Below are 24,258 nucleotides of genomic sequence, written 5' to 3' on the forward strand. Positions count from 1 at the left end.
AAAATAGAGATTGCTATTTTCTCCTATATTTAGAGGAAAAATTAGCATTCCTCTATAATAGAGACATACTTTTTTATTTACACAATAATCCTTTAACTTTTTGTGATTATATTTAAAATACATATTTATGTAGAAATACATGATTTTTACATATAAAGCCTAATTATCTTTTGTTTACATAATATTTTTTACAGTTATAAGTAAATAAAATAAATAAATAATAATATTATTTTATGTGAAAGTCTAATTTTTAACAAATAATACTTAATTTTATATTTAATACTAAAATTATTAATTATAGTTTAATTTCTAAAAAATCTACATAAACTTTACATATTGATAACATATTTATTTAAATATTAATTAATACAACATATTAAAACGCCTTAATATTATGGTAAATTACGTCCAGATCTCCATAATGATGGTTAGATAATGTATACTTTGTTTTACTATTTTTTTGTTTAATTTTTTTTGTAACAAACTGTTTAAATTAAATAATATTGCATTTTTATGAAAAAAATCCAAGTGATATAATGAATGGGTTAATTTTCAATATTTATAAGTTAAAAGGTGTTAATTGTAAAATTTTGAAAGAATCTCTTAAGAATATTCCTTTTTAAAAGATAAAATAGAAGAATACATTGGAAAGAAATCCACATCTATTATAAAGTTACTCTATTATAAAGTAAAAAAATAGAAAAATACATTGGAGATGGTCTTACAAATATATAACCTTAGGAGTTTATTGAAACCAAAGCCAAGAGTTTCAGCACAATGGGATTCCTTACAGTTGATACTACAAAGAGATTATTGAATCAAATGAAATGAATGAATGAATTTAGGAAAGTTTGTTACAAGAAGTATATATATACACGGTTAAGTTATAGGAAACTTAAACCATGTTGGTTATCTAGTAAACCGATATAGTATATTGATGGTTTATGATGAACTCGGTCTGGATCATAATATCAGATCACGAGTCTCTACCAAACAAAGAGTCCTTTCGATCTCTGCATGTTTGTATTGACTTTAAGGGGGTGTTAATGGGACTTGAAGCGAATCCAAAACGGGTGATCCGTGCGTTTCAGACATCAATCGCCAAACCTCACTTTTCCAGACCGAACCGAACCGAATCGACCCTGAGTTTTCCAAATTTTAAGTAACGGCATAAACCGGTTAATTCTCATCGACTCCTGTAATTCGTCTTTCACTACCAAACCGGACATATTGATGGTTTAACGAGCTCGGTCATGAGTCTTTCTGCCAAACAAAGAGTCCTTTCGATCTCTGCAAAATTGTTTTTGACTTAGGAGAAGTCTACTACTTGAAGCGAATACAAAACGCGGTGATCCGTGCGTTTTCAGACATCAATCGCCAAACGTATGCATAACTGGGTTAGAGCTTCCTCTTCCGATTTCACCGGAACTCCTCCGCAGCCAAGGAGGTAAATTAATTACTTCTTCTCCATTCAATTTCCGATTTTAATTTCAGCTGATGATTTTTATTCTTCATCAGTGGACATACAGCTGTCAATGTCGGAAAATCCATGGTCGTGGTGTTCGGCGGCCTCGTCGACAAGAAGTTCCTCAACGACATCATTGTCTATGACATTGGTAATAATCATACTTCAGCCTTAGGATTATTGTTTCCTTGCTTCAAGAAAGATGCTTTCTTTCTCACGAGTTACGTTCTTGGCTTGCTCTGCTTGTAATGACTATTGTCTCTACTAGTTTATTTGATAGAACGATGCTTACATCAAAGATAGTTACTTTGCAACAAAAAAAAAACTATAGAAAGCTGAAAACTTCAAGATGAGATTATTCGATTCGGTGTTGTTGAAGAGGAATCAGATGGATACTCTCTTTTCTTATTTTGCTAGTTTTGTTTCTGAGCTTCTTTTGTCCCCTCCTTGGCCTTGTTTTAAGTATCATATGTTCAGCTTTTTTTTAATCATGTGATAATTGGTGGTCTTATGATTTGCTTCTTCTTTATCCTGTCGACTAGAAAACAAACTCTGGTTCGAGCCAGAGTGTACTGGCAGCGTGTCTGAAGGAAAAGTTGGTCCTACACCTCGCGCGTTTCATGTTGCCATCACTATTGATTGCCATATGTTCATCTTTGGTGGACGTTCTGGTGGCAAGAGGTGCGCACTACTATTTATTTTCTTGCTATAAGCGTTTTTACATTCTAAAGAGCTCATTTCTATAAATCAATTACAGGTTGGGTGACTTCTGGGTTCTAGATACAGGTAAGTGTGCAAGTTATAACAACTGCCTGGGAACTATTTAATACTCTGCTGCTAACGTTTTCTGCAGATATATGGCAGTGGTCTGAGCTAACCAGCTTTGGCGACTTACCTACGCCTCGTGATTTTTCTGCTGCTGCTGCTATTGGGAACCAGAAGATTGTGTTGTGAGTTTCAGAAATGTTAGACGTTCATCAGCTTGTTGCATGCATTGGCTTAGCCTATGATTATTGGCAGGTGTGGCGGCTGGGATGGTAAAAAATGGCTGTCAGATGTGTATGTTATGGACACAAGTATATCTCTCGTCTACTTCAGTTTTGTAATAAAACTGTTTTTAAGTTTATGATAATGTCAGCTTTATTGGTGTCTGTTAGTGTCACTTGAATGGATGGAGCTGACGGTTTCGGGGTCGTTGCCGCCTCCTAGATGTGGTCATACAGCCACCATGGTTGAGAAACGCTTACTTGTTTTTGGTGGCCGAGGTATACCAGAACTAAAACTTTGTAGTTATCACCATTCCCTAAATAAGTTAAAGGTGTTTGTATATTTAACCAACTTGGCGGAATCATATTATAGATAAAAGTCAAAAACCCTAATGATTTGTTTACTATTCCACCTTTTCACTCATCAAACATGCTAAGGATGCTGATGTGTTTGATCTACCCTGTCGCTGTCAGTTAATAACTTTAACTATTAGTTAAGTTTCCTGACTGGGTGTACTGATGGTATATGTAATATAGAAACCCTTTTCCGATCCTAACGATTCATACTTGTAAATGAATTCACTAGCTTGATATTTCCTTGGTTCTGTTTCATGGTATGAGTCAGGATCATAATTTGTTTTGCTTGAGCTGATAACAAGTAAACTGATATTATGGTGTGTGCTATGTTATCTTTGACAGGAGGTGGTGGCCCTATCATGGGTGATTTGTGGGCTTTGAAGGGTCTAATCGATGAAGGTATCCTTACTTAAAATTTGCATTTGATCTTGTAGGAATATCCTCTTCATTTGTTTTATTTATTATGTTCTGGTTGCTGATCTAATTGTGGTTTACGTTTGTTGTGCAAGAAAGAGCGTGAAACACCTGGATGGACCCAACTAAAGCTTCCTGGCCAAGCACCATCAGCTCGATGTGGTCACACTGTCACATCCGGAGGACATTATGTATATCTTTTTCAGCTTCTGTTTGTTCTTTTGTGTAAGGATAGCTTCGCATGACATACATCACTCACATCATTAATTTTCATGTATGAAGCTTCTGTTATTTGGGGGACATGGAACTGGTGGATGGCTGAGTCGTTATGATGTCTATTATAACGACGCTATAATTTTGGATAGAGGTAGATTCTTGCTCACTCGTCTCATAAGATTCTTCTCCTCTGCTAAAGGATCACTCTAAATCCAAAAATCCACTTCATTAATTTACAATAGTACAATACTAGTGAGATGATAAAATTGTGATGTAAATTATCCTTTTTCTTGCTGAGCATTGTCTTCTATGCGTTGTTGCTAAATTTCTATTTTTCACATACTAGTAACTGCTCAGTGGAAGCGCTTACCGATAAGCAATGATGAGCCTCCTCCACCTCGAGCTTACCATACAATGACTAGTATTGGAGCTCGTCATCTTTTAATTGGTGGTTTTGATGGAAAGTCAACCTTCGGTGATCTTTGGTGGCTGGTTCCTGAAGGTATTAAACTCTTATTTGTACTAATGTTTTACTCCAACTTAGCTATCATTCTGTGTACATGCATCATCAGTTACAATCTCGGTGCTGGTCACAGATTATAGGCAATTAGAGACACTTAATTTCTAGCATACTCTTTTTTTTCTTCTTTATCAAGTTTGTATTGAAAGTTTTGAAGTTTTACACATCTGATTGAATTTACTGAACTGTTTTAGCCTTCTGAAAATGTTGTTATTCGTTGTGAAAGAAAGAAATGGAATAAAGAAAGAAATGTTGTTAGCGATCTAACTCTTTTTCTCTTTTCTCAGATGATCCCATAGCCAAGAGGTCTTCTGTACCTCAACTTAGAAACCCTCCTGAGACTAAAGAGTCAGAGAGAGATTTGGATACGGTAACTGTGGTTCCTGCTCATCATCTTATGTGTTTCTCGCCAATGCAGTTAAATTAGCTTTTCAACTTGTTTTAACACCAAGAGTTTGGTCACAGCAGGAAAGAGGACAAGAGGGATTCACTATCGTCGACTTGCAAAAGAAAATGGGAATCTCTGTTTCTTCAGGGTTACGCCTTCAAATACCCGAGGAGTTAGAAGATCAAGAGTTCGTTGAGTTAGGAACCAGATTGATTGAGGGAGATGCAGTTGATAATGGAGCCTCCATGATTCAGGTGAGTTTTTCCTCTTGTCTATTTTAGAATGTGTGATTGTGTTATTCTTGTACTGAAAATGCTTCTCAATGAAAAGATGTCAGCTGAAGCACTTCGTCAACATTGGAAAGAGTCCACTCCAGAGACTTTGCAATTAAAGGAGCTTGGTTCCTTGCTTCGAGATTATCAGCGACTGGTTACCCGAAAATACACGTGAGTTCTTATCCATGCCAACTATTTCAGACTCAGTTCTTGTTTATGTAGATTATCTTTTGTTTCACTAAAAATGGTTGTTCTTTGATTGCGCTTGGAATCACCACATGGCATTAGAATAACTTGGATAAATCTCCTGAGAGTTTAGGAGTCATATAGAGTTAATATGAATATATCATTTTTGTGTCTTGAATAGCCCTCGAGACTTTTTAATCCGAGCATGTTGTCAAAACTGATAATGTTGTGAATGCATTGTTTTGTGCCCCTACTATTACATGTTATGAAATCTCACATCTGCTTCTTCCTTTCCTTGACACATGTTTCTTTTCATTTGTTGTGGCGGGTTTCTATCAGATCACAGAGCAGCTTAACATCTGCTGATTTTGGAAAGAAGACGTTTACGTTTTATCATATCAAAAATTCTTCCGAGGTATTACTCTGCATACTTTCCTCCCTCGCCTGAATATTTGACACCAATCAATCAAAACATCAGGCTTTCCTCTCTGACATGTCAAGTTTACATTTTGCTATTCTCAGTTGCGGATGGATGACATTCCGGAGTTGCTGGAAGAATACAAAACCCTTGTAATCTGATTGAGGAGCTCTGCCATGAAACTCACAAGGAGAATACAAAACTCATCAAGTAGCTGCCAAGAAGATCACCAAGATTGCTATCAGCATTACCATTGCAAACCACAAAGCTAAAAAGTCTCAAGAGAATCACATCTCTGATAGACAACTATGTGCAACTTCTTTTTAGCAAGAACAAAAAGATACAACGTATATGTAAGACTTCCATTATCTCAACTTAAATCCATATCTAAGCCTCTGCTCTTTTATTTCTTGTTTGGGCTTTGAAAATAGATTGCTTTGCCTTGAAGCCAATGCGAAAGTAAGGAAAAAAGTAGGCAAACTTCATCTATTAGACTTTGAAATGGATTACAACAACAACGGTACTCTTGATAACTTAAACCACAGAGTTTCTGTCTGCTTAGACCCGTATTGTCTTTCTCTATCCCCTAAAACAACTCGAACTCAAGATGATCTCCCATAGCTTTACATTCAAGATACCCATTAGTATTCCCTTTAGGAGAAGTTGCTTCCGTTGCACCATTCTCATATACATCAGGCAGCTCAGGCGGAATGGCGCAGCGGATGAGAGCCCAGTTCAATCCTTCAAAGAAAGGATGCCTCTTGATCTCTGCAGCTCCTTTCTCCGACCCCAGACGGCTCTCTGGATCCTTCATCACCAACCTTCTGATCAAATCCTTTGCCTGGAAGCTCACAAGAGGGCTATCAGGAAACTTGAGGTTCTGAAACACAACGTTGGACAACGTCTCCTCATTGTCATAACCTTTGAACGGTGTCTTCCCGTATAAAAGCTCATAGAGAAGAACCCCAAACGTCCACCAGTCTACTGCAGCACCATGTCCTTCTCCTTTAATGATCTCTGGCGCCAAGTACTCGTGAGTTCCTACAAAAGAGTTTGACCTTGCTTCGGTTGACATGTGTGTGTTGCATACTTTATTCTGAAGAAATGATTTTACCTTTTCTTTGTTAATGATTAAGTAGGTAGGTTGCATGTGTGTGTTGCATACTTTATTCTAAAGCATATATCAAAGTTTTCGTTGTTTTCATGTGAAGCTAGCGTGTGTGTCTTCGAGTTGTGACGCCATATGCCCTTAGTAAGAAGAGAGAGAGAGAGAGGTTGGTTTGTTTTTGAAGGTAAGAAGTGTCCATACCTAAGGTTGAGTTGCCGTGGCGACTGGCCCAATATAAAACCGCCCGGATGCAGGGATGAGCCAAGCTAGGTCCTCAATTTTTTTGAAAACATGCATGTATATATACATAGGTTTCCAAATTTATAAAATAGAAATTTCAGGTCCTAAACTATTGAAAGTTTTAATAAATCGTCTACGGCCCCCAAAATTTCAGGGCCGGTGGTCCTGCTTGGACCAAAAGAGGAATATCTTAGTCTGTATACTCCACTCTGTCTATACAACTCGGCAACGTTCCGACCAGAGGCTAAGTTGTTTGAAGATGTTCAGTTTATGGACGTTATGTTTGTGGTATTTCCCAGGAGTTATACTTTTCTTAAGTATTACTCAACAGCATCCTTACAAAATTTTCTCATTCTTGGAACTGCGTTGGATGTGTCTTCTTTTCACCATCGCCACTTATGTGCTCTCATGCATGTTGACCATTTTTTTGTGTGGGAAAAGGCAATCAGACAATACAAGTAAATTGGTTATGTCTTATGGGAAATGAGGAGACTTCCATGGCATTGGTTAGGCTTGTGGTATTTTACTCTACCATCTCTTCGCCAGTCTGGTGGAAGCAAAAGCATTTAAATGGATGACTTGACGCCGTTGATATGATTCAATTCGTTTTGGTGTTTGGAGCGACAAGACCGTCGTGTTTCTTGAGCTGCCATGTTCAACTGCATTATGGCCTCTGTGTATCCACATGAATGTTGCCTCCATGTACGACATATTACGGTCTTCAGTTGTGTGGCCTCTTTCTCACACGGACATAACTGTACCGTTGGTAGTCTTTTCTTCTCAGTGGTTACAAATTGAGCTACAGTATGGAGTATCTAAGAGAAAATTCGAGGTTGTGCATCGTCCACAAGTTGGTTCAGGCTGCTTATTAGTGGCAATTATTGGTTGGAGAGGCTTTGCTTGTGAATCAAGCAACTTGTTCGGAGATTCTAACTCAGATTTTGAACATGTTTGTGTAGCAGCTATAAAATTTCTCATATTTTCTGTGTTTCCGTCGTCAACCACTAAGTTATCCCTGGTTGTACGGGTTATAACAAGATCAGTACTGAATCATCAGCTCGTTTGTGGTGTTTTGATAAATATTTTCAAGACAACACAACACCGATTACCTAACAAGAACGCTCATGAGATTCTCTTTGCCGACGTAACGAGGTGCGTGTTTCTAGTGGGGTGGGATCTTTTTTACTTGCTGGCAGTCTCATACGAAAGTCTTCTGTTGGACCTTTTCGAACTGCGAAGTAAGGTGTCTATCCTTACGTGTCCTCCATCTCAAGGGTCTCCAGTGAGCTGTTTCATGGTGTATGATGTATTTCAAATTGCGGAGTCTATCTTTACTTCTCCACTATGGGTTCACAAACAGATTTTGTCCCTTCCTCCGACGTTACAAATAGTGCCATGGATGTTCTTCTCTACCACTATATTCCACCTTGGGTTCTATTGTGTCATTTATAAAGCACAATTTGGAGCGCTCTCTTACAGTGACGTCATGGTTGTGGCATAAGGATGCTAATTTCAGGTCCAGAATGATTAATATATTGATCATGGTTAACAGAAGCATGTGTTTATTTCCTTTGTGGATCGTATCGGGTTTACTTCTGCGAGGTCAAGTTGAGCAAGGAGAGGCACCAACGTGTACGCATCATCATGGGAAAAGAATTGAATTTGTGGGTTCACAATCTTTCTTACGATGTAGGTTCAGGAAAATCTATGCATTTCGTTCCCTAAGTCACACTAACAGCACACCGGCTTCACTATAAAATTCAATTCAAAATGGATGACTTGCTTTCTACAAGGATAGCCAAGAATCATTTTTCTCATCATGCATATCACACGCTTATAGTTTCCACGATAGGACCACTACAAGTATTTGAGAAGTTGGATGCTAATGCATGTCACCAGTTTTTAGTTCATGCTGAGTTTCTTTGCTCTGGCGTGTTCACAATAATGTGCCATGTTCTGTTGGTTGCGAATGGTGGGCTTTACGATTCGAGGACGAATTTTTTCAACCCCGGATGACCTTATGCAGCGTAGCATCTTATTTCTATTGAGCTTTTGGTTTTATAGTTTCCTTTTATTCTTGTTCTAGATAAACATTAGTATTTTTACTATTTAGAAAGAGAATGATTAAAGACTTTAATTAGGATAAAAAGTTAGATACTAATCCTTAAGGACTTAGGTTTTTTTCTTATAGATATAAATAATGAGCTCTTGATTTGTAAAAGTCACAACTTTTAATTATTGATTTATAAAAGAGCTTTGTGTTAAACAATTCTTGATTCCTTTTATTTCTGGGCATTCATTGAGAATTCAACAGATGTTAAAAAGGCTAAAATAACGAGTATTCTCAGAATTCGACGTTAACTTCGCATTATCAGTTACTACGTTTACTTCAGCTCCGTTACTAGACCCATGGGATGATGAAGTTTGTCACTATCAGTGTTCTAAATATCGGTCTAGGACTAAACAAAACTATTTTTTCAGAACAATTTTTTTTAAAATCGGCCTAAGCGTTCAAAGAATCGGTCTAAGTGTCCACCTAAACAATAATCTTCTATAAAGCATTTAACTACCGCCTAGAGGTGACTACTACCCCAGAGATCACAAGCTTATCTTCATCAAGATCTATATGCTGTTACTTAAATGACTCAAATTAATTGTGTTATTACTAGAATGACTCATATTTTTCAAAAATTATTAGAATATTTTTCTGGTCGAAATTGCCCTTATCCATAGTTATAACAAAAATAAAATATTACCAAAGTACCCTTACCATTTGGTCGTCGGCAGATTTATTTTCAAAAAAATAAATCTATCGAGTAATAAATCTGTTTATAAAATCTGTTTAGAAAAATAAATCTATCGTTAAAGTGGTGTCAGACTTACTTAGAAACGTCAGATTTATTACCACGATAGAGTTAATTGTACGATTTGGATAGAAAACAGATTTTTAAGAATATGTCTGGCGAATGAAGTGGCAGATTTGTTACAAATGATCGATTTTTGTGGTCAACTTATTTTCGTATATACCGACTTATTTTCTTATGTACGACTTGTTTTTTTATGACAGATTTATATATCCGACTTAAAATGGTTGGTAGACTTTTTATTTTACGTGGTGGCAGACTTTTTGACAGAAATCTTGGTTTGTATAAACCAAACATAATTTAATAAATTATATCCGGTTTATCTTAATTTCGAATCTGGTTTATTTTTAGTGTTATTCAGATCAGAATTATGTCTAATTTTTTTTGTTATTGTCGTCATCTCTTTCATCCCTCTTTTCTTTTATTATCAAGTTGGCTTCCTTTGTACCAAATGGCTTCCGTTGTTGCAGAGTTATAGAGAGTTGAAGTCTCGGTATACATTATATAGGCTAATTTTTTGATCCCTTTCGTTCATTCTACAGTAAAACTCGCCTGTCCTTTTGAGGTGGCTGAACTTGGACAATGACCTTTGAATGTCCAGATATTAAAAGTAACTACTGCACTAACTCTTGTTGCAGTCGCATGAATGGGTATAATTCTTTGTAGGATTATGTGATTGATGATTCTGCACCATCTGACCCAAATAGCAAATGTCAATGCTCACTATCACAATTCGATTGATGGTGACTACTTCATCATGTCCTTGCATATCTTTATTGAGTACCCACACTGATTTTACTCTCTTAAATTGCTCCGTTATATAAAAGTTGGAATGAAAATTAGTGTATTAAAAGGGGAGAAAACAACCCCATCATGATCAAACTTTATTAGTAAAAGTAAAGTCAAAACCCTAAGTACATGAAATTTTTCTAGCTTTGCCGCCTTGGTAAGAGATTGTTGAACCTCGTTTACTGCATCACCGTTCTCGCATAGCTCAGAGAAGTCGCTGTATTTAACTCCTGCTTGCTCTGCCCCATTTCTTTAATGCTCCGTATGATGCTACAACAAGAGTTACACAGTAGCTGTTCATTGGGTCTGTGTGTACCATAATGTTGTCAACGTAATTACTTGAAACAAAGCTGCATCTGCTTAACTTCCTTGTAAACCTCATCGGTTTTTGATTGATTGTTGAAGTAACCTGCTGTTACACAGTTATCACCTACCACAATCTCCCCTCGAGGCATTGGTTTGTCTGAAACATCCCTGTAATTCACGTAACAAAAACAAACTTACACACCAACCACATTGAGTGAGTAAATCAAAGCATCCTCTCCTAAGGAAGCATAGATAGTAACGCCAATTATGTTCTGTCTGAAACATCCCTATAATTCACAAACAAAAGCAAATCAATTTCATCAGTTAAGTAACACACAAAACTCAATCAATTACCTGAAAGCGATAAACCACTCATCTCTAGAAGTAAGTTCTTTACATCAAACAGTGAGAAAAAAAACACAATATGACTCATAACCAAACTCTATAAACCCGAGGTAAAGAAACACAAATACTACAGGAAAATAGATGAGAAAATTGGGAAATTTAGGGCTTTTGAAATCTAACACTCATTCAAACAATAAATGATAAGAACATGAAACAAAAACTTAGTTGCATTGATTTAGGACTTACAGGTTCAATTTTCTTAGATTGAAAGGTGGATTTTGACAAAAAAGTAAAATCGGATTTAGGGTTCTTTTTGTATGACAGACGACAGCGAGTTGAGGTGGAGATGACGAAACGGAAGGAGCCTGTCCCAGAGGAGAGTTCACCGGAGACGGAAGTGAAGAGAACCCTCCTTCGTCTTCGACGTTTCTTTCGTCGGAGAGGATAACGAGAGATTGAGGATTCTTTTTAGGGGAAAATAAAATAATTATCTAATATGAAAAGAAATTTCAAAAAAAAAAACCAAAAAAAAAAGTGAATATGAAAAGGAAGGATGGGTTTTTAGTACTTTCATTAGTCATATGAGTTAGTCTAGTAATTGCAAAAGTTGATGAGTTATTCTAGTCATTTCAAGTATAATCTGAGTCATTATAAGTAATTTCTCTTTTTTTAATGATAAACATTTGAGTGAGAACCTTTGGCTCCTTCCATGGTGAGCCCTGAATTCTCAGAAAGAAATTTCCCTGCAAAAAGGGTATATGTAACAAAAAGGGTATATGTAACAAAAACGGTATATGTAACAGAAATAATCCTTCTAATCTGATTCATGAGCTTTTACCATGAAACTCGGAAAGAGAATACAAAAACCCTTCTAAACTCATCAAGTAGCAGCCAAGAAGATCACCAAGATTGCTATCAGCATTACCATTGCAAACAACAAAGCTAAAAAGTCTCAAGAGAATCATCTCTGATAGACAACAAGATATGTACAACTTCTTTTTAGTCAAGTACAAAACGATATACCCATATGTAAAATTTTCATTATATCTACTTAAATCCATATCTCAGCGTCTGCTCTCTTTTTTCTCTTGTTTAGGCTCTTGCCTTTTGCTTTGAAAATAGATTGCTTCGCCTTGAAGACAATGGGAAAGTAAAGAAAAAGAGAGGCAAAATTTACCTCTTATACTTAGAAATGGATTACTACAACAACAGCGGTACGTACTATTGATAACTTAAACCAAATAGTTTCTGTCTGCAGAGAGTAGAGACCCTTATTGTCTTTCTCTATCCCCTAAAACAACTGGAACTCAAGATGATCTCCCATGGCTTTACATTCAAGATAACCATTACTATTCCCTTTAGGAGACTTTGCTTCCGTTGCACCATTCTCATAGACATCAGGCAGCTCAGGGGGGATGGCGCAGCGGATGAGAGCCCAGTTCAATCCTTCAAAGAATGGATGCCTCTTGATCTCTGCAACTCCTTTCTCTGACCCCAGACGGCTCTCCGGATCCTTCATCACCAACCTTCTGATTAAATTCTTTGCCTGGAAGCTCACAAGAGGGCTATCAGGAAACTTGAGGTTCTGAAACACAACGATGGACAATATGTGTCCTCATTGTCGTAACCTTTAAACGGCGTCTTCCAATATAAAAGCTCATAGAGAAGAACCCCAAACGTCCACCAGTCTACTGCAGCACCATGTCCTTCTCCTTTAATGATCTCCGGTGCCAAGTACTCGTGCGTTCCTACAAAAGAGTTTGATCTTGCTTCGGTTGGTTCAGCCACAAGCTGAGGCAATGATCTGAGTGGGTCAAAAGATCAGGTCTTCTCTGTTTTCTTGGTTTTGCATTTCTAGCTTGCGTTGACAAGAGCCTAGGGCTGATCATAACAAAAAAACTTAAAAATTAGGTAGCTCTAAAACACTTCTGATCATAACAAAAAGTAAGATCTAAACCACACTTAATTTTTACCGATCTTTGGTATGAGGAACTGGAGAAAAATTCCAGAGAGACTAAGGAAGTAGGACATGCAGATTCCGGAGATTCAGGAGATATGATATTTTGGTGTCAAGGGCACGAAGCATCAACCTTGTCAGCGTGTAGTAGTAGTAGAACCAGAAGAAATTGGCCACTGTCCAGTCGTATCCTATCATTGAGTAAAGGATTATAGTATGTAAACTCTAGTTTGTACGGTGTTATATACTACATGATCTAACAACTTTGTCTATATTATCAATTTTCCTAATTAATTATTTCTAACAAAAATATAACTTTTAAATATTTTGGAAGTTGAAATTAAGGTAGAAATTTTGTACCAAAGCGAAGGAAGGATATGGGAGAATTATTTGCCTTGCGAAAAGTCATTATCGCTACAGACTAGAAAACTCACATATTTTCTTTTTATTCAAAATTAGAACCACAGATGGCAGTCAATATAGACTGTTGATAAGATTGACTTGGAGTCTACTCTTTCATTGCCACTTATATCTCTTCTTCCAAAGAACCTCTCTAAGCAAGTTGCAGAGAGCTGTTTCATGAAAGGTAAATCATATTCTTATATCATTATTTGTCTGTTTAACTTGATTTGATCTGTCTTTTGGGCTCTGTTGTGGTTGAATCTGATTTTAAAAACAAAAATTCGTTGGATTGTTAGAACTCATTTTTTTTTACGAATTTAAAGCATTTAATCATCAAATCTTGTTATAAATTGTTTGAATAAAAGTGAGTTAAGTTCAGTTCCTCTGGCAGGTATCATGTTTTATTAGATCAACCAAGGATTATCATAAACGGTTTTAAATCTTACTACAAGGTTTGAATAGTGATGGCTGACGGAGTTGTGTCGTTTGGAGTGGAGAAACTCTGGGATCTCCTCAGTCGAGAATCAGAGAGACTGCAGGGAGTTCATGAGAAAGTTGATGATCTAAAATGTCAGATGAGAATGTTACAGTCATTGTTGGAAGATGCAGATGCCAAGAGATATGAGAGTAAAGTAGTGAGAAGCTTCTTGGAAGATGTCAAAGACATTGTTTTTGATGCTGAAGATATAATTGAATCCTTTCTTTTGAAAGAATCTAGCGGTGACGAAAAAGGGATCAAGAGGCATCTGAAAAGACTTTCTTGTTTCTTAGTGGATCGCCGAGATATTTCTATGGAAATTGAAGGCATAACTAAGAGAATGTCTAAGGTGGTTGTGCAAATGCAGGTGTTTGGAATACAACAGATCATCTACAGATCACTGTCTTTACAAGAGAGACAAAGACCAAGGGAGAATCCACAAACATATCCAAAGACATCTCAAAAGGATCTTGTGGGGGTGGAACAAAGTGTTAATGAATTGGTTGGTCATTTGGTGGAGAATGATAGCATCCAAGTAGTTTCCATATCTGGGATGGGTGGTATTGGAAAAACCACTCTTGCGAGACAAGTTCTTCATCATGACATTGTTCGAAGTCATTTTGTTGATGGATTCGCATGGATCTGCGTTTCTCAGGAATTTAAGAAGAAGGATATTTGGCAAAAGTTATTGCGAGACCTTAGACCACATGATACGGGGATTGAACAAATGAATGAGGATACACTCCAGGCTAAGATCTTTCAATTGTTGGAAACATCTAAATACTTAATTGTCATGGATGATGTATGGAAAACAGAAGATTGGGATGTAATAAAAGACGTTTTCCCCCAAGAAAGAAGAGGTGAGCTCTCTAAATTGTACATACATTACGTAAGTACTTCCCATAGATATTTCATAAAATGCCTTTCAGTCCCTGAAATGAAAGGAAATACAATTGCAGGTTGGAAGATGATTCTTACTTCACGCGATGAAGGTGTTGGTTTGCATGCAGACCCAACATGTTTTCCTTTTAGACCAAAACCACTTACTCCCGAAGAAAGTTGGAAGCTATGTGAGAGCATAGCATTCCCTAGAAAAGAGATCACGGGTACGTTTTTATATAAGAATCATGTGAATCTCTTACGGCCTTCTTATCAAAAATCTTGTGTACTAATTCCTAAATTATCATCTGGGATACATATATATATCTATACTATTATTTATGAAGTGATTTACATTATTTGTCATGATTTTAAGTAATTTTGCTTATTTGTCATGTTTTAATTAGGTTTAAGATGAGTCATTATCTATAAATAGTTTTAAAATAATTTAGCTTATTTGTCATGATTTCCATGATTTAAGATAATTTTGCTTATTTGTCATGTTTTAATTAGGTTTAAGATGAGTCATTAATTTTAATAATTATAACTAGATATGTCTTTTTCAGCTTCTGTTTGTTCTTTTGTGTAATAAATTAATAACAGAAACATCGACTCCATCTAAGTGTACCGCAATATCTAAGTGTATTACTCCATAATGATCATGTACATTCAAGTTAAATTAATAAAATGTCGTTATAAAAAAAAAATTAATAACAGAAACTAAAAACTAATTTTAATAATTTTAACTGAGTCATTAATTTATTAATTTAAATAATACAACTATTTCAAGATTTATAATTAGATACATATATTTTTTAAAAAAAATTGTAACTTTGAATAGTTATGATCAATTCTTATTATTCTATTATAAAATCATATTTGTTACTGGATAATTTTAAATCATATTTGTTACTAAATGTGGAACATAATCTATCTTTTAATATAGTTTATAGCTTAATGATAGTGTAGATAATGTGTAAGTGATATTTCTCTTAGTCTAGGTCGTATTATAGTTATAGTAGTATTTAAATGCTAATATATAGAATTATGATGCCGACTTTATCTTGGTATCTATTTTAATAATCTATTATTATAATTTGCCGACTCTATGCTATGATTGTATATATTCTCATCATACGTTTGATGGAAATACACACAAAATTTACAAAATTTTATCTTTAAATAATATGAAGTGTGTATTTTCTACTATCCACACTTCAAACGTTGTCTTTTGGAAAAAGAAACATGTTTCACTTTTTCTTATTGGAGATATTGCGTCGGCTAAATATTGCTATAAAATTAGGTAAACATGTTGATACTTAAGAATCATGAAAAAATCAAAATTTGTTTCAACTGAATTGGTGTTGGTAGATATCCATCGTAAATATTAATTTATTTCATTATTGATTCACATTAATTATACGATTTAGTGTTAGTCAATTATTTTGAAATTTATTTTTTTAGGGAACTAGGGACTCATGCTTATATTGATAAATGTTCTTTTGGCGACTTGTCTTTTGGTAATTTCCGATCTAAGTTATGTCAAAGAAATTATTTTATTCAGCATAATTTCACTTCTGGTGATTAGACCATAAAATATAAAATGCCTCCTCCTCTGCTTTTTAAGATATATTTCTATAGAATAACTAAAATCATACCTTGTGATGATTTTTCAAAAGAGTTAAAAATAATTATAAAAATACTAAAACATATTTATTCAATAAAACAATATAAATACAAAAATAAAAATTATTCAATAAAAATTTTTAATTGGAATTATAAAAATACTAAAATATATTTATTATATTTTAATTAATATTATAAAATTTTAAAATAAAAATATTTTCTATTATCTAAAAAATAAACTATAACTTTCTAAATATAATTTTAATATTTATTAGAATATTATGATTTTTGATATTTTTATAATTGTATAAAATATAAATATTGTTAATTTATTATTTAATTGATGTTGCATTTGGTAGTTAACCAGTCATAAATATCTCGCAAACGCACCAATTTCTAACAGTAGATCCAGTCGTACAAATCTCTTAAACCCGCTAGTAACCGCAGCCACCCGCATCCGCAAACTCTCGCAACCGCAACCGCTGCGTTTGAAGCAGTCATGCCCTGAATCTAATAACTCAATGACCGGAAAATAATTAGATCCAAATCTAGACTGTGTTTAAAACATTAATTAAACCTTAATTCATTCCCATTAATTTGTGTGGTGAAAATAATACTTATTATAGTATCAATATTACTGTTTCCAAATGACATAATATTTATTTATTGGACTTCATAAGGTAGTGACAGTTTGTAATATTGAAAGGATCACTGATTTTAGTAGTAGTTACAAAATTATTTTATTAGTAACGTTCGTATATGACAGAATTGCATCCGAAAATTTTGGAATAAAAGTGGAAGTTACAAAATTATTTTATCAAGGTGGTTATATGATATATTTAGATAATCAATTAGATGAAGTTATATTTTAAGTTGGACTCAACTATTATCAATAGAACATGATTCTAATTTAATAGTATTGATTAGAATCTTTGATTTATATAGTCCCAACCGTTACTTTATGCATGTGTTATTTAGGAGAGTTATTGGTAAGTGAATTCTTATGAACTTTGAAAATTTTGAAATTTCATTATTATTGGGTTTTGAATTTCAAATATCTTAATAGAATCCGTTGTTATTGGTTTTTAAAAAAATTCAAAATCCATTCCAATTATTTGTTATTCAAAAAGTTTAGTTATTATTGATTCTCTAATTCTACCTAAATTCAGTGTTATTGAGAGATGAATTTTATTCAATTTTATTCATAAGATTCAACTATCAAAATATCATATGTATCCATTTGATTTTCCAAATCCATGTGACAAAAATCTAAAAAATAAAATAATTATTCTTACCAATTATCTATTGAACCTTAAATCCAAATTATATGTCCAAACTATAATTAATTACATTTATATACTTTTAAATTTTTGAATATATAATTATTTTTATAAATATTATAATTTTTAATATAAATATTAATAATTACATTTATAAATATTAACAAGTTTTAATATAATTTTTTAAAAACAGTTTCGAAAACCATTTTCAAATTTATAAAAAGTTCAAATTTGAAAACATATAACCCGAAATTATAAAACAAAACTTTTTATTTTTTTTATTTTTATTACTTATATATAAAGCAAAGGGAAAAATAGTTTTTTTGTCCTTTTAATGAAACTTCTTTTGGTCATTTTCCTTTTTGAATGTTTTTTTGTGACAAAAACTCAAAAATGATTATTTAAGAAAATTGTACTATTTTGTATGTATCACTATTATTTTCTTTTTAATTTGAAGAAAAATTAAATAATCATGCTATATGATTTAGAAAATATATAAATTATATATTTACTTTACAAAAAAAATTATAGAAAACAGGTAATACAAATTCATGAAAATATTTTCCAATCTAAAAAATTTATTATCAAATTTCATAAGTCAATGTATTTAAATTTTTACAATCCACATAACTTTTAAAAATCTATCAACTCCATGGATGGATGGATGGATGTATTTGCGAAGTGATTTTTTGCGAAGTGTTTTTTTGCAACAGAGTTCTCACGTTAAAAGTTAGAGTGGTAAATATTGTTTATACCCTTAATAAATAAAATATATATCAGCGAAGTGATTTTTTCCTTAGATAATTATTTAAACTAATAGTAAGAGTTATCCAAAATCTAAAAAGAAAAAGATAATTCTTATAAATATTGTGTTGTTATCTGAAAAAAATCATTTAATAAAAAGTTCAGAGTTAAAAAATTGGAAAACACATAACTAAATATATTAATCAAGTAAATGCTTAATTTTATATAATTGAAAAGAGCATTGAGTGATTTCTAAAATTCATTTATTAATAATTAATGAATATAGTGTCTATGGAAATTTTCGAAAATTATAATACATAAAAATATTCAAATGAAAAAATAAATAATAATTTATCATTATAGTATTCTAATTATTAATACATATATTAATAAATAATTATAAAATACTTATGTCTACAGACGAAACACCTAGTAATAGTATAATACACAAGTTTAGCAATATGAACTTCATATTGTAAGTATGGCCAGCTTTTGAGGGAGGCAGTCAGTGCGAGCACTCCGCGGCCTGTTTCAAATCATGTTATGTTAAGGGCCTTAATTTTTCTTTATAGCATGCTTGGTTTAAATTTGGATCGTATAAAAACATAAGATTACTGAATTTTCTAACTAAGAAATCAAGTATAAATTTTTGCTTGATGTTATGTGTAAGTTGAAAAGTTAAAGAAACACACAATTTTAAAAACAGACTAGTTATGGGCCTCAAAATTTTGTTTTGCCCAGGGGCCTGATTGTAAGTGATCGTAAATGTTCGAAACAAAAAAAATGGTAATAATACAAACTGACGTAAAATATAAAATACTAAGTAAACTATTAAAAGAGGCCATTATAAAACTCCGGATAATCACTAAGTTAGAAAAAATATATATAATTCTTTTTAATTTATAAAATTAATTATAGATTAAAAGTATCAATGACTTTAGTCGCCATAACTTTTAACATAAGAGTTCAGAGGTAAAAAAATCACAAGTTTAGCAATACAAACTTCAAAACAAAAAATAAAAGTGGTAGTAATACAAACTGACGTAAATATAAAATACTAAGTAAACTATAAAAGGGGCCATCATAAAATTAACATTTTTCCAGATAATCATTAAGTTAGAAAATCTATATAATTCCTTTTACTTTATAAAACTAATTATAGATTAAAGATAGCAATGACTTTAGTCGCTATAACTTTTAACATGAGAGTTCAGAGGTAAAAAATTACAAGTTTAACAATATAAACTTCATATTGTAAGTGAACATAAATGTTCAAAAAAAGAAGTGGTAGTAATACAAACTGATGTAAAGTATAAAATACTAAGTAAACTATGAAAGAAACCATCATAAAAACTAACAATTCTCCAGATAATCATCTTAGAAAATATATATAACTAGGTTAAGATCCGCGCCTTGCGCGGAATGAATATTATATATAAATTATTTTTAAGTATTATCTATTTTTTACATATTATGAAATAATAAATATACATTAATAATTAAAAATTTAGTAACTATTACATATATATAATTAAATTGGTACAAATACTTAAATAAATTTTATTAATCCAGACAAACATTTTTTTATATTTTATATGATATAAAATTAATTTTAAATGATATTAAGATATATAGTACATTTTTAACATTGACATCTGTTAAAAAATATTTTATACTCATATTATTTTTGATCACTTGTATTACTTTATAACAAATATTTTTAATCAATGATAATAATTAAAAAAATTGTGGGATGTTTAATAGTTTTAGTAATTCATAATTTTAAAAACAATCCATGCAAAATTTAAAATCTTAATTTTAAGTTGTCAATAATTGTTCAAAATGTTTATCAAAAGAATTCAAAACAAATTCGAAATTAAAACAAATATGTATTTTATATGGTATATAATTTATTTTTGAAAAATATTAATATACATATATATATAATATTTATTATATGAGATTTCCTATTTATGTAATTTTGTAATCATTTGTATCTTGTTATAACATAAATTTTAAACCATGGATCACAAAAATTTTAATGTGATTTTTTTAACAACTTTAGCCATTTGTATTCGTTTTTTAAAATTCAAAATATAACATATACGAAAAAATCTAAATTTTTCTTATATAGTTAATGTGGTTGTTTAATTTATTTTAATAAGTTAAAATTTTAAAAAATGATAGAAAATAGACTAAATTTTATCAAATCTTTATTATTCAAAATCATTAATTGTCATATATATACTTTAGCCACATTAGGTAATTCCGTGATTTTTATTTAAGGAAACAATGAAGAACATTTATGATTAATTTATGGTTAGTTTAATAAAAAGCTTATTATATATTTCTATGGACCAACATATTTTTCTAAAGATTCTAAGAATGATTGTGGTGAAGACATGTGGCTACAAAATATGTTGTAATGCTTCTCTTTTAATATATAGGGGATTCCTTTTAATTTATAAAATTCATTATAGATTAAAGGTCAACAACTTTAGTCGCTCTAACGGATGAGAGATCAAAAGTAAAAACATCACATCGCTAATAATAGTATAAACTAGCTTTTGACCCGCGCTTTCAAAGCTCGAGTTTATTTTTTATTTTTTTCAATTGACAAATATTTAGTAAATGTCAGATTTTCATATATTTGTGTTTTATTTTATAAAATACTTAAACTTTTTATCTTTATTTATCGTATTTCATTTTAAATGACTATTTATGTCTAAAAAATAAACTTTATTTCTTTAATGAATTAAGTTGGTATAACTCTGATAAATTAATTTTATTATGTGGCTAATATTTTAATTAAAATAATTATATACTTTTAATAAAGATTTATACTTTTCAACTTCAAAATTCAATTTTTTTTATGAATGCTTAAATTATATTAAGAAAAAATAATAATAATTAAGAATAGTTGAAAAAAAAATTATTTGAACTTGGACTCAATGGCCCAAAAGAAAAAAAAAATGTGAGAATTGAATTTGATTTCTTAATCGGCCCAAATGGCCCAAGAGAGATCTGATGTGGGCTGGATCAGAAAATAATGACCCAATATAGATGTGTTATTAATATTACTTGATTGCCCTTAATGAAAAATGCAATGTTAGTAAAAGAAAAGACAGGCTAAGGTAAAAAGAACAATATGATCTTGCTTTAATAGTATAGACTAGATTTTGACCCGCGCCTTCAAAGCGCGTGTTTATTATTATTATTATTTTCAATAGACAAATATTTAGTAAATGTTATATTTTCATATATTTATGTTTATTTTATAAAAGACTTAAAATTTTTATCTTTATTTATCATATTTCATTTTAAATGAATATTTATGTTAAAAAATAAACTTTATTTGTTTAATGAATTAAGTTGGTAACTCTGATAAATTAATTTTATTATGTAGTTAATTTTTTAATAAAAAATATATATATATATATATATATTTTTCAATGAAAAAAACAATTTTTTTTTATGAATGCTTAAATTATATTAAGAAAAGAAAAAAATAATAATAATTAAGGATAGTTGAAAAAAATTATTTGAACTTGGACTCAATAGCCCAAAGGAAAAAAAATGTGAGAATTGGATTTGATTTCTTAATCGGTCCAAATGGTTCAATAGAGATTTGATGTGGGCTGGATCCAAAATAAATGACTCAATATAGATGAGTTATTAATATTACTTGATTACCCTTAATGAAACATGCAATGTTAATAAAGAAAATGACAGATTAAGGTAATTTTTAAAATAGGATCCTGCTTTAATAGTATAGATAGATAGATATATTATAATTTTTTGAAAATTTGAAAAGACTAGACACATATACTATTTCAAGACTCTAATCTATAATATGCGTTACTGTCAGAATTTAATGTTGATGAAGAACTAGAAGCCATGGGTAAGAAAATGGTCAAATATTGTGGAGGACTACCATTAGCCGTTAAAGTGCTGGGAGGCTTGTTAGCTAATAAAACCATGGTTGAAGAGTGGAAAAGAGTAGATGACAATATTAAAACTCAGATAGTTCGCATAGATGACAAAAATCAAGATTCGGTTTACCGAGTATTGTCTATGAGCTATGAAGATTTGCCAATGCAGTTGAAGAATTGCTTCCTCTACCTAGCTCATTTTCCAGAAGATTACAAGATAGAAGCAGAGCAATTGTATTATTACTGGGAAGCAGAAGGAATAATAACGTCAAGTGTCGATGGAGAAACCACTAGGAAAATTGGAGAAGACTACATAGAGGAGCTAGTAAGGAGAAATATGATTATTGGAGTAAAAGATGATTTGAGTTGCAGATGGGAGTATTGTCAAATGCATGACATGATGAGAGAAGTATGTTTATATAAAGCCAAAGAAGAGAACTTTCTGCAGTTTATCAAAGTACCTACTTCTTCCACCTCTACCATCAGTGCACATACTCCTACCAGATCTCGCAGACTCGCAGTATATGGCGGTGATACGCTGGGATGTAAAAACAATAAAAAAGTTAGATCTGTTTTGGGGTTTGGACTCGACAGCAACTTGTGGAAGCAGTCAGGTCAAGGACTCAGAAATTTACAATTACTTAGGGTCTTACATCTGAGTTTAGATTATAAAAGCGACTCTAGAGGAGGGAGAATACCATCAAGCATTGGAAAGCTCATTCATTTGAGATATTTGAGCTTAGACATGGGTTGGGGAACTCATGTACCTTCTTCTTTACAGAATCTAAAGCTTCTAATCTATTTTAGTATTTTCTCCTGGGAAATAGTTCAACTGCCAAGTATCTTTAAAGAGATGGTACAGTTGAGGTTCCTGCAGCTTCCCTTTGTTATTGACTCTAAAACAAAGTTGGAATTGGGTAATCTAGTGAACCTGGAGTACTTGGGCGACTTCCAATCACAATACGGTAGCATCACAGACTTCATCCGAATGAAAAAGCTCAGGACTCTCGAGATAAATCTCAAAGGCAGGTATACTTCTGAAATTCTAGCGTCATCTCTCTGTAAATTAACAAACCTGGAGGAGCTTAGATTGATCGATGAGATCAACGAATCCGATGGGGCTTATGATTTGGATTTCGTTTGGAATTTCATTCATCTAAGGCATTTAGAGCTGGACATACATATGACAAGGCTTCCTGATCACTCTCGATTGCCTCCCCACCTTGCACACATATCTCTACGTTACTGTAACGTGAAGGAGGATCCACTGCAGATTCTGGAAAAGTTGCTTCATTTAAAGTCGGTTGTATTACGTTACAGATCTTTCGTGGGGAGGAAGATGGTGTGTTCAAAAGGTGGATTCCCTCAATTATGTAAGCTTGAAATGTCGTTCCTAGACGACTGGGAAGAGTGGATAGTCGAAGAAGGGTCGATGCCATGTCTTCGTACCTTGTCTATTGAGTATTGTGAAAAGTTGAAGGAGCTACCGGAAGGGCTCAAGTATATCACTTCTTTAAAGGAACTGGAAATCAGACATAAGAACAAGGAGTGGAAGACGAAACTCGTACCAGGTGGGGAAAGTTACCACAAAGTCCAACACATTCCTAGTGTTCAATTATACTATGATAGCGACGAATAGTCTCAGGTATAATATTCTTTTTTGGTATAATGTCAATATTGTTCATTTTGTTTGTTATGTATCCTCCTTGAAGTTTAGTGTGAAAGTCTCAACTCTCTGTTATTCGGTTTTCAGGTGAACCTACTCAGGATCAGTACCCACCACTATCGATTGTGTGATGTGATAATAAGTCGTTTTTGTTGTATGAAGTTTACATATCTTGTTTGTGATATATTCCGTTTATCTATTTGCATGCTCATTCACTGTAATGCTAAGTTTGAAATACATTTGTATGTTGAACCATATCTTCTTCGATGTCTCCGTTGTGTGTGCTTAGTTGACTTGTATGGTCGGAACTGGAGATAGAAGGGTCTTTGATGTGATCTCTGAACATCATTATAATATCAATGGCGCAATCACAAATACACCTCAGAAGATTCAAGAAAGTCCATTGGTTCCATTCGA

General features: G+C 32.6%; 5 protein-coding genes and 2 long non-coding RNA genes across 9 annotated transcripts in view; 5 read left to right on the forward strand and 2 right to left on the reverse strand.

Annotated features, from left to right (window-relative positions):
* LOC117125727 (probable disease resistance RPP8-like protein 4) overlaps positions 1-24,096 on the forward strand; it is a 57,593-nt gene extending 33,497 nt beyond the window's left edge. The window contains exon 5 of the mRNA XM_033291419.1: positions 23,929-24,096. The gene's annotated coding sequence lies outside the window, so the exon portion shown is untranslated. The remainder of the gene's footprint in view (positions 1-23,928) is intronic.
* The window catches only part of LOC108872002 (probable disease resistance RPP8-like protein 2), a 57,606-nt gene extending 33,457 nt beyond the window's left edge, over positions 1-24,149 (forward strand). The window contains exon 5 of the mRNA XM_033291421.1: positions 23,929-24,149. The gene's annotated coding sequence lies outside the window, so the exon portion shown is untranslated. The remainder of the gene's footprint in view (positions 1-23,928) is intronic.
* The window catches only part of LOC108872001 (probable disease resistance RPP8-like protein 4), a 31,719-nt gene extending 7,570 nt beyond the window's left edge, over positions 1-24,149 (forward strand). Inside the window, exon 5 of one of the 2 annotated variants that reach the window (XM_033291430.1) lies at positions 23,821-24,149. The gene's annotated coding sequence lies outside the window, so the exon portion shown is untranslated. The remainder of the gene's footprint in view (positions 1-23,820) is intronic. The other variant, XM_033291429.1, reaches the window with a different exon arrangement.
* LOC103867290 (protein GLUTELIN PRECURSOR ACCUMULATION 3) lies at positions 66-5,631 on the forward strand. Of its 2 annotated transcripts, none has more exons than XM_033291443.1 (16): positions 66-1,447; positions 1,519-1,616; positions 2,008-2,146; positions 2,223-2,251; positions 2,319-2,415; positions 2,486-2,541; positions 2,623-2,730; positions 3,151-3,207; positions 3,322-3,413; positions 3,505-3,589; positions 3,785-3,940; positions 4,246-4,328; positions 4,424-4,600; positions 4,677-4,792; positions 5,147-5,222; positions 5,330-5,631. In XM_033291443.1, exons 1-16 carry the CDS (start codon positions 1,386-1,388, stop codon positions 5,384-5,386), a joined length of 1,488 nt encoding a protein of 495 aa, XP_033147334.1. In that variant the 5' UTR covers positions 66-1,385; the 3' UTR covers positions 5,387-5,631. The 2 variants fall into 2 exon arrangements, with proteins under 2 accessions (XP_033147334.1, XP_033147335.1); XM_033291444.1 differs by having other exon boundaries at positions 4,427-4,600.
* LOC117134031 lies at positions 3,950-19,845 on the reverse strand. Its single transcript, XR_004458142.1, has 3 exons — positions 18,849-19,845; positions 13,361-13,366; positions 3,950-3,960 (listed from the first exon to the last, which is right to left on the reverse strand). It is a non-coding gene; the product is annotated as an uncharacterized LOC117134031 (long non-coding RNA).
* LOC103867289 lies at positions 7,225-11,735 on the reverse strand. The gene is made up of 3 exons (XR_632624.3): positions 11,124-11,735; positions 7,796-10,819; positions 7,225-7,735 (listed from the first exon to the last, which is right to left on the reverse strand). It is a non-coding gene; the product is annotated as an uncharacterized LOC103867289 (long non-coding RNA).
* On the forward strand, positions 13,296-24,149 carry LOC103867790 (probable disease resistance RPP8-like protein 4). Its single transcript, XM_033291428.1, has 5 exons — positions 13,296-13,420; positions 13,628-14,574; positions 14,674-14,820; positions 22,112-23,820; positions 23,929-24,149. Exons 2-4 carry the CDS (start codon positions 13,701-13,703, stop codon positions 23,812-23,814), a joined length of 2,724 nt encoding a protein of 907 aa, XP_033147319.1. The 5' UTR covers positions 13,296-13,420; positions 13,628-13,700; the 3' UTR covers positions 23,815-23,820; positions 23,929-24,149.
* Positions 24,150-24,258: the final 109 nt, after the last annotated feature.

The sequence above is a fragment of the Brassica rapa genome, chromosome A05, assembly GCF_000309985.2.
Source record: "Brassica rapa cultivar Chiifu-401-42 chromosome A05, CAAS_Brap_v3.01, whole genome shotgun sequence".
Classification (NCBI taxonomy): Eukaryota; Viridiplantae; Streptophyta; class Magnoliopsida; order Brassicales; family Brassicaceae; genus Brassica; species Brassica rapa.

Coding starts and splice junctions, on each gene's coding strand:
- LOC103867290 (XM_033291443.1), top strand. CDS start 1,386: ATGCATAACTGGGTTAGAGCTTCCTCTTCCGATTTCACCGGAACTCCT. Junction 1,448..1,518: donor ACTCCTCCGCAGCCAAGGAG/GTAAATTAATTA, acceptor ATTCTTCATCAG/TGGACATACAGCTGTCAATG. Junction 4,329..4,423: donor CAGAGAGAGATTTGGATACG/GTAACTGTGGTT, acceptor GTTTGGTCACAG/CAGGAAAGAGGACAAGAGGG.
- LOC103867790 (XM_033291428.1), top strand. CDS start 13,701: ATGGCTGACGGAGTTGTGTCGTTTGGAGTGGAGAAACTCTGGGATCTC. Junction 14,575..14,673: donor TTTCCCCCAAGAAAGAAGAG/GTGAGCTCTCTA, acceptor ATACAATTGCAG/GTTGGAAGATGATTCTTACT. Junction 14,821..22,111: donor CCCTAGAAAAGAGATCACGG/GTACGTTTTTAT, acceptor CGTTACTGTCAG/AATTTAATGTTGATGAAGAA.